Here is a 13,711-nt window from a genome sequence, read left to right on the forward strand (position 1 = left end):
AGATGTAGCAGTCTGCTTCCATAAAGATGATGGCCTTGGGACCCTATAAGGCAGTTCTACTCTGTCTTTGATGGTCACTGTGAGTAGGAACTGACTGGACAGTGTGGGATTTTTTTTTGTTCCTTTCTCTTGGTCTCACTCTTTTTGCTTGATGGTCTTAGTTTGTTAATTGTAACCAATACCAGGCGAATGACAAAATGTCAAGATAATCATATTCCCTCTTCCCCCTTCATCATTCTGCCACTCTCTCTCTCTGACCCTAAGCACCCAGCGTTGGGTCACCACAAGGTAGGACTCCGTCCTTCCAAATCCCAAACCAAAGCCACTACTATTGAACTGGTTCCGACTTATAGTGACCGTCTTAGGCTGGGCTCTCTAGAGAAGCCAAACCAGGGAACCTTACATATCTATATATATAAAGAGAGATTTCTATCAAGGAAATGGCTCACAGTTATAGAGAGGGGAGAGTCCCAAGTGTGGATCACATGAACCACGATCAGCAGGCAGGCAGGCATGTCCAGCAGGTATGGAGGCAGGCTGCTGAGGACTCCCAGGATAGGCCACTGGCTCAAGTCCAAAGAACCAGAGGTCAGAGGATCAGCCACATGCAAGATCCAGACCCAGCAGAAAAGCAAGTAAGTTTTGCCTAATATATTAGAAGCAGGCCACACCCCCAAGGAAACATCCTTTCAACTCATCCTAGAGTTAACTACACTGTATCAGATCTCACCATGGGGACAAGCACATCTCAACTGCAAATCCCTGGAAATCCTGGCCCAGTCAGCTGACACAAAACTTTACCACAGTGACCTTGTAGAACAGAGGAGAACTGCCCCGAAGGGTTTCCGAAGCTGTAAGTCTTCACGGAAGCAGACGAACGCATCTCTCCAGAGTGGCTGGTGAGTTCAAACTGATGCCCTCCCAGTTAGCAGTTGAATGATTAACCTCTGTGCCACCAGGGCTCCTGTTCTTCCAGCCTCCCTGACCCCCATGCCAGCCTCTCTGCTGGTCCTTACTGTCCCCAGTTGCCAGTTGTTGTTGTTAGGTGCTATTGAGTCCGTTTTGACTTGTGTACAGCAGAAGCAAACACTACCCAGTCTGCACCATTTGAGTCCATTGCTGCTGCCACTGTGTTAAGCCATCTCGTTGAGGGTCTTCCTCCTTTTTGGCTGGCCTTCTACTTTACAAAGTACGATGGGCTTCTGCAGGGGTTGGTCCTTCCTGATAACATGTCCGAAGTATGAGATGAAGTCCCACCATCCTGGCTTCTAAGGAGCGCTCCGGCTGTACTTCTTCCAGTACTAACCTGTTTGTTCTGGCACTTCATGGCACCTTCAATATTCTCCATCACCACGACTCAAATGCATCAGTTCTTTTATGGTCTTCCTTATTCACTGTCCAACTTTCACATGTGTGTGAGGCTATGGAAAATACCATAGCTTGGGTCAATCATACCTCAGTCCTCCAACTGTTATCTTTGCTTTGAACACTTTAAAGAGGTTTTGTGCAGCAGATTTGCCTAGTGCAATATGTCGTTTGATTTCTTGACTGCTGCTTCTATGAGTGTCCCCAGTAGGTTTGATAATTTGTTAGAATGACTCAGAAAACTTACAAAGACTATCTAATCAGAAAGGAGACATTTGAATAGATGCACCAGGCAAGGCCTGGGTGAATTCCCAGCATGGGGCGTCCTTTGTCCCCTAGGACATGCCAGTCTGCTGGTTAGTTCCTTGACATTTCTTGGCGTCTCTTCAAATCTCTCTCCCCCCCTGTGAGTGTCTTTGTGTCTGTTCTCCTCTTTGTACAACTCTGAAGTGAATAGGTATGGGATTCACTTGATTGTGGTAGAATCTCATTAACATAACAAAGAAAAACGCTGTTTCCAAATTTTGGACAGACTCTCAGGAAAGACTAATCATTAGGAAAAGACTCGATGTTTGGTAAACTAGAGGATCCATAAGAAACAAAGAGAAACACTCTGTGAGATGGAGTGACACGGTGGTTGTGACCATGGGCCACTTCCTATAGGATTTTAGTACACAGTTTGGGGGAACACAGTTCAGTCCGCAACACAAAATCGACACCTTTGGTCTGCACCATTTTGATGGCATTAGACAAATCTACTGCACAAGATCTCTTCAAAAAGTGTTCAAGAATGGACTGGCTGGGAACACGGGACTCAGGGAGGGAGAGAAGCTGTTTGCTGACAGCCAAGGGGAGGCGGGCCTGTGGGGTATATCCTTTGGTTATTTGATGGGGCAAGGAGGGGATTTTAATCACTGCAACAAAATGAAACGTGATAGGATGAATGTGAAACTGAAGTGGGACAGAGGCAAATAATGATGTATGCAAAACCTTGGAACAACAGGGCTCTGGGATACAAAGCTAGATTGGCACAGTGGCAGCAACTCTTACCCAAGGGTTTTGAGGATGGCGCAGGACTGGGCAGTGTTTGGTTCTGTTGTGCGTAGGGAGCTATGAGTAGGAACTGATTCTACGGCACCTAACAACATTTTGATGGTTTTTACTTTGATGGGACAAGAACTTCAACCAGCCGCATCGCCACATTTCCCAATTTGTGATGGAAAAATAACTGTGAAAATAAGCACGCATTTCCCAGAGTGGGGGTGGGTGGGCACGACTTGGCAATGGAGAACAGATGATGCAAATTTAAGCAGCTGAATACACGCGTGTCTTTTAAAGAGACTGCTTATTGGAAAATTGCAGGCTACGCAGCGCTGATGTGGATGTGCCTTGCTTTACATGCAGGGCGTCACCAAACCACCCATAATGAGTGCTAATGACAGGGTGGAGCTGACAGCATGATTAGTTAATTAGCAAGCAAACCACCATGAACCCAAACATCCCAAAACCCAAAGCAAAATATCCTCTCCCAAATTGGAGGAATTCCAACTATCTGCCACTTTGGGTACAGAGTGGCTTTGAGACATTGCCAAGTGTTGTGTGGCAAGCAGATTTCTCTGGAGAATGCTGTATGAGTCCTCAGTAACACTGGAATCCTGGTGTGGCACTGTAGGCTCAGTACTGTACTGCTAACCACAAGGCCGATGGTTCAAACCCACCAGCCGTTCCTGGGAAACCCTGTCAGTGTAGCTATAAATCAGAACCAATTCGATGGCACACAACAACAACAACAACAACAATCCTCATAGTCAGGAACCCTGGTAGCACAATGGTTAAGCAGTTGGCTGCCAACCAAAAGGTCAGTGGTTCAAAACCGCCATCAGCTCCGCAGACGAAAAGACCTAGTGATCTGCTACCATACAGATCACTGTTGTTGTTAATTACCATTGAGTTGGTTCAGACTCATAGCGAAACTATATGGGGTTCCCAAGGAGCAGCTGGGGATTTGAACTGCTGACCTTGCAGTTCGAACTGACCTTTTGGTCCATTGCTTATCTTACAGTCTTGGGAAGCCCTATGGGGCAGTTCTACTCTGTCCTGTAAGGTTGTTATGACACACAATAACTACCCAGGTAGGAACAGTACAACTGTTACTGTAGTGTTTGCTCACTCTTTCCCAGGTAGGTAGGTTGAGGAAGAAATGCTATGGCTAGGGCTGCTGAATCAAGGGCCCCTAAATCTGAAATAAATGGTGTCAACAATGATCTTGTTATTTGACACACAACTTTGTGTGAAAAGATATTTAGAAGTTTGTCTGGTGGAATCTGAACTGCTACCAGCTGTTCAGAAGTGAAAGTGAGGACAGTCTTGCTGAACAACACAGAACCAGCCACGTGGTGTTTGTGGCTCCAGCCGCAGCCTCACAGCTGGGTACAAGGGTGGTGGGCAAAAGTGTTGAAGACTGGGTGGCAGTGGAGGGTGGTGGTGGTAGTTGGACAGAGCCTAGAGGTGTGTGTAGGGTAGAGAGAAAGGAATTCCTGTGTCAAATCCAAGTGCTCTTGCAAGTAGGCAAGTATGGGGAGGAGAAAGCCCAATCAATTCCTGGGCATTGATAATGGAGCAAAGAATACAGAAGCGGACAAAGGCCAACAGTTAAGTTTCCACCTTGCCCTAGGTGTCGTCTCAGGCTAGTCTCCCCCACAACGCTTCCTTCCTGGTCCACTGGCTGGAGGATGGGGTGGCTGGTGGCTGATGTAGTTTCTGAGTGTTAAAATTCCTTGAGTCCTTGTTCCCAAGCACCTAAATTCAACTGATAAAGTTTCAGGCAAAATTCATGGTGAGGAGGAAAAGTTAAAGTGTCCTTGTGGGGTAGGAACCTTTGGGCCAATTCAATGTGGTTCCTACTATTGAATGCATAATTGGTCTTGGTATTTTTACAATCTTGTTTCAATAACCTCATACGCATGTGAAAGCTGGACAGTGAATAAGGAAGACCGTAGAAGAATTGATGCTTTTGAGTTATGGTGTTGGAGGAGAATATTGAAAGTGCCATGGGCTACCAAAAGAACCAACAGATCTATGTTGGAAGAAGTGCAGCCAGGGTGCTCCTTGGAGGCATGGATGACCAAACTTCGTCTCTCATACTTCAGTCGTATTGTCAGGAGAGACTAGTTGCTGGAGAAGGATACCATGTTTGGTAAGGTGGAGGGTCAGAGAAAAAGAGGAAGACCCCCAACGAGATGGATTGGCCAAGTAGCAGCATCAATGGGCTCAAGCGTGGCAACTATAGTGAGGTTGGCCCAGGACTGGGCAGTGTTTCGTTCTATTGTGTATAGGGTAGCTATGAGTCAGTACTGACTCGATGGCACCTAACAACAACAAACAACTATGAAATAGGGAGTCCTGGAGTGGTGCTGATGGATAAACACTGTACTGCTAACCTCAAGGCTGGCAGTTCCAACCCACCAGCTGCATTCTGGAAACTCTGCATTGTTGTTGTTAAAAGCCATTGAGTTGGTTCAGACTCATAGCGACCCTGTATAGGCTTTCTAAGGAGCAGCTGGTGGATTGGAACTGCTGACCTAGCGGTTAACAGTCCAGTGCTAATTCTCCAGCGTCAGAGGGTCTCTATGACAACAACAACTGTGAATGCCTCAAAAGTATCAGAGGATGCTTTCCCCATTCAGGCATCCTCACGTATGTTGTCTTCTCCACGTTTATCTCCAGGAACTATTTAGAATCACAGAAGGAGGAAGTAAAATCACCCTGTTTAAACTTAATGGCTGCCAGTGTGCTCAGAGAAGCCATTTCTCAGTATAGTAGCGCCACCTGGAGGACGAAGCCACCAAGCACATCCCTTTTCAAAAGGGCAGCTGCTTCCCTGGGGAGCAGCCCTCCTACTGCAGCTGCTAACTGAAAGGTCAGTTTCAATCCACCAGTCGCTTAATGGGAGAAAAGATCTGATGATCTGCTCCCGTGAACATTACAACCTAGAAAACCTTGTATGGGCCATGCTACTGGACTGTGAGCTACAAAGTCAGCAGTTCAAACCCACCAGGTGCTCCTTGGAAATGCTATACAGGGCTGCTATGAGTCGGAACTGACTTAATAGCACTTAACAACAACAACCATATTCTGGGGTCATGAAAATGGTTGGTGTTCAACTGTCCTGGTGTGGTAAAGTAGGATAAGCACTGGACTGCTAACCTCAAGGTTGATGATTCAAACTCACCAGTCGCTCCTTGGAAACCCTATACAGGGTCGCTATGAGTTGGAACCGGCCTGATGGCCCTTAAGAACAACTACTACTAACTAGAAAGGAGCTCTGGTAGCGTCGTGCTTACAAGTCCGGCTGCTAACCTCAACGTCAGCAGTTTGAAACTACCAGCCTTTCCATGGGAGAAAGATGAGGCTTTCTTTTCCCATAAAGATTTACAGCCTCCGAAGCCCTAGTTGGCACAGACTCAAAGGCACTTAGCCAGTTCTTGTTGGGGGGCATTTGCACTTTAGTTGTAATACTTTTGCCTGGTGTGGCGCTGTGGGCTAATGCGTCAGACTGCATAGTCATTTGAACTGTAAGGTCGGTGGTTCAAGCTCACCAGCTGCTCCTTGGAAGCTCTGTATAGGGCTATGGGTCAGAATGGACTCGACAGCACTTCACAACAACAACAGAATACTCACCAATACTTTCTCTCTTCTCAGTGGTGCTGTAACAGTGATGCGGCAGATTTAGCCTTATGGTGGGTTTATAATTACCAGGGAGACTTAGTGGTTAATACACTTTCTAGATTGAGTAATACTGATAACCACAGTACCATGTTCCGCTCTGTCTCCCCTTCCCCCCAGCCACACACAGTTCTGGCTCAGTCTCCTGATGGGGAGTGGTCAGTATCTGTGTCCTGCTCATTAGAAGCGAGGATGGCGTCGAGACTTCAGCTCCATTACTCTGGATATCTCATCAGGAGAGAACAATTGCTAGAAAAGCACATCTTGTTTCATAAAGTACATGGTCATCAAACCCCAGGGAAATGGTCCATGCGATGGCTGGCTTGATTAGTAGGTAGTTAGTAAAGGAAAAGACGGGGTCTCAAGTCCCTCTAAGTATGGCCAGTCTCAGCATGAAATAAGCCAATTTTCAGTAGTGAGGAATTTCTGAAGAGGGGTGGGAGAGAGAGGACACTGTTTGCAAGAGGAAATGAAGTTAGCTAATAATAAGTTGAAACCTGAAAGATTCAAGGAAACAGTATGTGGACCAATTCCCCAGATTGATTGTTTGGGCTTTTGAACCAGGAGTAGAGCTCATTCCCCTGACAAAGGGCTATATAAAGAAGAAGTCTAATTATGTTTGGGCTCCACCTCTTCTCCTTTCCCTAGGTGGACGCCTACGCTTACCTCTCTGTAAGGACGTCTGTGCTAATAAAACCAATCTTTCATTTCCCTAAGCCTCTTGTCTCTCTAACTCCTTTTGCGCGAGTGTGTTAGGCCTTCCCAAGTCTTTGGAAGGACAGCAGCATGTTCCAGGGACAATTCAACCACGACATGATGGCTGCAACACTGGACTCTCACCACTGGGAGGGAGAGTGCCAAAGGACCTGGTCATGTTTCATTCTGTGATACACAAGGTTGCCAGGACTCAGCCAATTGGACAGCAACTAAAAATAATAAAGGCAGGGGGAGTTTGGGGTCCCCAGAGGTTGGCAACTTGGAGGGTGATATTTGAGCCCCTCACAGAAAGAATGTGGTGTCCACAGCCAGTGCTTTGGGGTCTCAGTGGACCTGTTTATTGACCCATAGCTTTTTTGTCCCAGCTCCATTCTGAGAAGCTCACCCTGGAGAAGGTAGGGGCAACACTGACCTACTTTGGTGGGTGGGATGATTGGGATTTGAAGAGAAAACTTGGATCTCCAGGGTAAATGATGAAATTGGGTCCCGGAAACAGCTGTAAGACTCATCCCCATCAGGCCAAAGGGAGGTGCTACTAGGAAAAAGGGACCCCTAACTCCAGTCCCATGAGTGGTTGAGTTGATTTCTTTTGAGTTCTCTGGTCCCAGAGCAGACTGCTCCTCTTAGAAGAACTCCACTTGGGGAGGAAACAATTCCCCAGCTGAACATTTTCTTCCTAGGCCAAATGAGTGATGCCAGCAGTTGCTAGGCAGGTTTTCTGGGTGACTTTCCCTTCCTTTCTGGCAGAACCAATTATTCCTGTAGCAAAATGGGCACAAACACCACAGGTTATTGGATACATTTGCAGCCTTGGAAAAAATGGGTGATATCGCCGGCTTACTGAGCAGCATTTTTGTGCAGATCTCCTTCCATGTCCTCCTCATGTAGGTCACTGTTGTCCACCATCGTGCTGGACGGAGTAACTTTCCTCAACTGGGTTAGGCTGAAACTTCTTGTGGACAGCAAAGAGTTAACTTTAGGCAGACTGAACCAGGAAGAGCTCAGACTGCTCCTTGGGGAGGGCAAGCTGAACTTCCATAAGGAACTCGGGTCCAGCTCCAGTATTGAGTCCTTGCTGGCCATGTCCTGGGAAAGCCTCAAGGCCTGCATCTGCCATGACAAGCATTTTGGGACCATCTTTTTGACGGGCAGTGTTGTTTCAGTGGGATCAGAGGAAGTGGAGTCCTTGAGATTCAACCAGTGGTGGAGTGGGAAGACTGAGATTGGGAGGAAGCTGAAGATGAGAAGGAAGGTGAGCCAGTTCAGGGAGCTTGGCAAGTAGGGCTCTTTGACCTCATAGCTCTGGGGGCAAAGAGAGGGGAAGGGAAGGGTGGGAGGAAGAGATGGTGAGGTGGGGGTCAGTCTACATGATGCTGCATATCAGGTTCCCCAGGGGCTGGGAAGCTGGTGAAGGGGTTCTAGGGTGGTGGGAGCCCAGACCAAGGGTTATGTGAAGTGACAGATTTGATCAGGGGGTAGGAAATCGAGGTGGGGGACTCTTACTCCGCTGGCATTCCAGGCAATGTAGTGGGGGCGGTGTCCCTTCTGGTAGAGTTGTATGAAGTAGATGGTGAGAAGGACCAGCAGTCCTGGCAAGGTCACGTAGCACCACAGGAAAGTGAACATGGACCACACCAGGCGGCCCAGCTTAAGAAACAGTTCTTCTCGGAACCTGGGATAGGAGTGGCCACAGGGGCTTGGAGTCCTTGGGAGGTAGGGCTGGCCAGCTATTTGCCTGAGTTCGTTTGGTTTTCTTGAGTTCCCAACTCTTAGGGAATTGAGAGGATTCACCAGATCCTCATCTAGCCTCCCCTAAGGGAACTCCCTGATCCTTGATGTGGTCCTCCATCTGCAATTACGCTGCCCCATCCCTCGGCCATCAGACTAGCCCACTGGCCATTATTAGGGGAACCAGAGTTCCCTAGGCCCCCACTGCTGGCTTCCCAGAAGTCACTCTGCTTCTTAACAGTTGCTTTCTCCTATACTCCAGCCTCTCCCAGATGGACCTCCTTGCTGAGGAGTGAGCAGAGGGAGTGAATCAAACCCCATCCCTCCTCATAAGTTTTGGATTTATGGAGTTCCCAGTTGGGCAGACTCCAGAGCTTGGAAATCACCTTCTGGCTCCATAGATCCAGGCCAGGGACACATTCTGGAAGGTCACAATGATGACAAGGATCAGTGGGACCAGGTGTTCATCAAACAAAGACATGATATAGCTTCCAGGGCGACTGGCGAAGACCAGACTGCCCAGAAGACCTCCCAGGCAGATGACCACTAAGGTAGAGGAAGGGTTGGCCACATTGAAGTTCATGTGTAGGGTTGGGAAAGGGGTCAAAGTGAGCCCAGGTGACGGGATAAGCTGGGAAGGGGATGGGGTGTGACAGGGCAGGGTTTTTGCTGGGATCAGAGTCAGTGGTACCTGATAGCAGCTTGGGGTGTTTTCTGAAGACTGGAAGAGCGTTCTGGAGGGGAATGGAGACGCCTTCCAAGATCTTCATTAAGTTGCTCAGCCCCATGATAAACAGGTTCAGGAAGAAGATGATGGCCCAGAAGGAGGACCCAGGGAACAAAGAGATGATTTGGGAGAATGCCACAAATACCAGGCCAGGCCCTTCCATCAACTGTGGGAGAGAAGGCTTCTGAGGTAGTGTCGGGTCTGGATTGGTCTGTGTATATGTGTAAATGGTGCTGTAATTGATTAGCAATGTCTGTCTTGGGCAGAGAAGAGGAGCAGCTGGGTATTTGCTCTCCTTGGTTTTGTTCACTAAGTGACCTTTACCTTTTGGGACCTCAGTTTTCTACTCTAACAAATAGGGACCTTAGGATTGCTGTTGAGAATTGATATAGAACAACAAGTTAGTAATGGCCCTGGCATTTAGGAAATTGTGCAAAACCCCCATAATTATGACTTCTACCAGTTGTAGAAGGTGCTTACGTGGTTCACAAGGCTGCTGGAAAGCACATTTCCCAGTGCTCTCTGGAGACCTTGGGAAGCATCTTTTGACACCCCCACCAACACACCTTTTCCTTTTGTATCTTGATGCTGCAGGAAGCAGTGAAGTGGATGATCCTGTACTGAAGGCGTCTGGGGAGTTTGCTGACCCAATCTAGGTAGTCCATACTTTGCAGGAGCAGGATTTTTTCTGGGGGTGTGGCTTCCTGAGGCAGGACCCCTTTAGCTGTCAGATCCATTAGGTTGGAGATGCTCCTGAAGGGGAAGTATAAAAGAGAAGGAAATGGTGGGGAACAAGGATTTTCTGCTCTCTGCAAACCAGGGAACCCAAGGACTGGAGAGGGAATGATTTGTCCGAGCTGCCTCTAGTTGAGCAGCAAGGACACTGGACAGCAAGAGAGAGAGAATCAAATAGCCACATTGGAGACTCTGTCCAAGGCGCCAGGACTTTATGTTTGTAGTAGCTGGCCTGGCTCAGAATTTTCTCTCTTTGAATTTCAAGTGAAGAGTGAATATATTTTTCTCACGTAGTCACTCTTAGCAGGGCAAAGTCTTTAATTTCATTTACGTTTGTCTTCCTTCATCTCTGAATTTCATTCTTTCCCTGATTTCTACAGCTACCTAATTTCATGTGTTTGATATGGGTGCTTCTTTGTGGAAAAAAAAAAAAAAATTATCGTGTGTATCAATAGTGATGTTGTGTGATAAATAAGTATTTTTAATATCCCCCACTCCATTATTATTATTATTTTAAAAAAGTATTTCCTAGCTGTTGTGGTGGTGGTAGTGTGCCGTGGTGTCAGTTCTGACTCATAGTGACCCTCCCTAGACAGGATTTCCTAGGCTGTAAATCTTAACAGATTTACAAAAGCAGAAAGCCTCATCTTTTTCCTGCAGAACAGCTGGTAGTTTTGAACTGCTGACCTTGAGGTTAGCAGCCCGACTAGTAATCACTACTCTACCAGAGCTCCTTATTTCTCATAGTACATATATGCTATATTTTATATTGGATTTCCCAATTAAGGATTTGACCTCTGTGATCACATCGTTATAATGATCAGCAATTTAAAGGGTTTGTTTGAGAACTTCTTTAAGACATACTTGGGCATGGGGTTACTGGACCGTAAAAGCATAAATACTTACTTGATTTAACTAAACATTACTAGATTCTCAGCTGTTTAAAAAAAATGATTGAGGTAAAAATATACAAAACAACATGTTTGCCATTTCAACAATTTTTACCATTGTACAATCCAATGATGTTGATGACATTCTTCAAGTTGTATAGCTGTTCTCACGAATCTTTTCCAAACCACTCCCTCATCATCCACATAAACTCACTGCTCCCCCTGAAATACTCCTCATTTTCCCTTCCACTCCTGTAGCCACTAATGATCCTTGGTTTCAAAGCTACAACTATGATTATGAATTGATCTGTTTCTTTAGTTCTGAAAAAAATTAATATCTGGCCTTTTATTAGATATATAGTCATGTCAGCTTTCTTGATTTGTTGTTTGCTTGGTAAGTTTCTTTTTAAAGTTTTTATTGTGAACTGAGTGATAGTTTACATGGGAGAACAAAGGCTTTACACCATTGTTTCATTGCAATGATTACAATCTCCTTCTTGCGTCATCTTTCAACAGTGTTTGTTTCCATTCCGTGTTTTGTTTTGTTGAGAAGTTGTTTTTTATTCTCTTACTTTTAAGCTATCTGTGTCATAAAGGACATCTCTTGCAAACAGAATATAGTTGAGTCTTATATTAAACAACCTAGTCTAAGGGATGTTTATTTAATGTCATTATTGACATTTTAAGGAGCACTGGTAGGTAGCATAGTGGATTATGAACTGGGCTGTTAATCTCACTGTCGGTTCAGTTTGAAACTACCAGCTGTTTCACAGGAGAAAGATGAGGCTTTCTGCTCCAGTAAAGACTTACAGCCTTGGAAACCCTATACAAGGGTCAAAACTCACTCAGCGGCACACACCACCACCATTGATATTTTAAAGGTACTGGGTGGAGGCATGCCTGAACTCCATTCTATATGAATCGGCCTTGGGTTGCCTTTGAGTTTGGTTCTCAAAATCTTCCCTCTTGTGAAGTCAGAAGAAGTCAGACATGGTCCCCACTTGGTTTAAGCAGTTGGCACTGCTTACTTTTAATTAATTATTATTGCTTTTATTAATAGGTCTGGAGCAATGCCTCCAGACCTATGAAATGATGAGGTTTTGTAAGAGAAAGAATGCAGGGGCATGGGATAAAATATTTCAGCAGAGGGGAGAGCAGCACCTTCTGGAGTTGCTGACACGCTGGTTAAAAAGGATGGCTGATTATAGTGCCTGGGCCTACCGGAATCCACCAGGTCACAGGCCCAAGGCCATATGCATATGAATGGAATTAGTCTAAGGGAGAAGAAAACATTGAACTTGAGTGTTTTAAAAAAAAAGGTTTCTGTGTTAGACTGCTTTATGGATATTGGTTTCTCCTGTAAAATGGAGTCTTGCTGTGGCACTAAAGGACAATGCACTGGACCACAAGGTCAGTTTGGACCAAAAGGTCAGTGGTTCAAACTCACCAGCCACTCCTTGGAAACCCTGTACAGGCACTTGACAACCTTGATATGGCTCAATTTATATTTACTCTCTTGCTGTTGGTTTTTTTTTGTCTCATCTTAGTCCATGTTCTTCCTTTTCAAAAATAATCAACAAATGTTTTATAGATTCTATTTTATCTTCTTGATTGTCTTTTTAGGTATATATCTGTCTTGTTTTGTCTTTGGTGATTAGAGCTGTGCTGCTCACTACAGTAGACATTAATAACATGTGGTTACTGATTTCTTGCAATATGGTTGAGGAACTGAATTTAAATTGTATTCAATTTTAATTAGCTTAAAAATAAAAATATAGATTATTAAGTCACTGAAGAGCTCTTGAGCATGTTTGCAGTAACTTGGGTATGTGAAATTACTTTTTCAACTGCATATATCTTTGAAATGTAAATACATATAAAGTATTCCCTTTCAGTCTCAAGAATTTCCTTTAGTGTTCCTTTTGGTACAGAATCACTGGTAGTGAATTCTCTATTTTATGTAGAAATGTCTTATTTCACTGTAGCTATTTAAAGACATTTTTGCTAAATATGGAACTCGAGGTTGTCAGATCTTTTCCTTTAGCAGTCTAAAAGATTTCATTCAACATTCTAAAAGAATTCTGATTCCCATTGTTTCTGATGAGAAGTGAGTCATCATTTTATCACTGTTCCGCTATATGCAATAAAATAAATAAAATTTAATAAATATAAAAATGTTTTTGTTGTTAAGCGCCGTCGAGTCGTATCTGAACCATAGCAACCCTATACAGGGTTTCTGAGGAGCGAATGGTGAGCTTGAACCACCGACCTTGCAGTTCAAATGGCTTTGCTGTCTGGTGCATTAACCCACATGCCACACAAATATGGTTAAATAAAAATAAGAAAAAAATTTTCTGATTACTTTAGACATTTTTGTTTATCTTTGGAAGGTACGGTTGGCCTGCTAATCAAAAGGTTGGTGATTTGAGCCCACCAGCTGATTCTTGGAAGAAAGATGAGGCACTTTGCTTTTGTAAAGTAAAGGTTTCTAGTGGAAACCTGGAAACCCTATGGGGTAGCTCTACTCTGTGCTGTAGGGTTGGTGTGAGTTAGAATGGACTCAGTGCCAGTGTTTTGTTTTGTTTTCCCCCCCAAGTTTATCTTTTGATTTCAGAAATTTGACTATGGTGTGTCAAGGTGAGATCATCTTTATATTTATCATTTTGGGATTTCTTGAGCTTCTAGGATATGTGGGTTGATGCTTTCCATTCAATTTGGAAGAAAAATACAAAAAAAAAAAAAAAAAAAAAAAAAATAAAAAAAAAGAAAAATCTGCAAATTTGTCTCTCACCTTTTGTGACTCCAATGATATACATATTGGTAT

At 44.8% G+C, this 13,711-nt stretch overlaps 1 protein-coding gene across 1 annotated transcript in view; it reads right to left on the reverse strand.

Annotated features, from left to right (window-relative positions):
- Positions 1 to 7,644: 7,644 nt before the first annotated feature.
- The window catches only part of LOC102832911, a 34,316-nt gene continuing 28,249 nt past the window's right edge, over positions 7,645 to 13,711 (reverse strand). The window contains exons 17-20 of the mRNA XM_006868403.1: positions 9,829 to 10,015; positions 8,922 to 9,166; positions 8,311 to 8,479; positions 7,645 to 8,109 (exon numbers count right to left, since the gene is read on the reverse strand). Coding sequence (XP_006868465.1) covers positions 7,645 to 8,109; positions 8,311 to 8,479; positions 8,922 to 9,166; positions 9,829 to 10,015 — 1,066 coding nt within the window. The remainder of the gene's footprint in view (positions 8,110 to 8,310; positions 8,480 to 8,921; positions 9,167 to 9,828; positions 10,016 to 13,711) is intronic.

This window comes from Chrysochloris asiatica, unplaced genomic scaffold, assembly GCF_000296735.1.
Source record: "Chrysochloris asiatica unplaced genomic scaffold, ChrAsi1.0 scaffold00116, whole genome shotgun sequence".
Classification (NCBI taxonomy): domain Eukaryota; kingdom Metazoa; phylum Chordata; class Mammalia; order Afrosoricida; family Chrysochloridae; genus Chrysochloris; species Chrysochloris asiatica.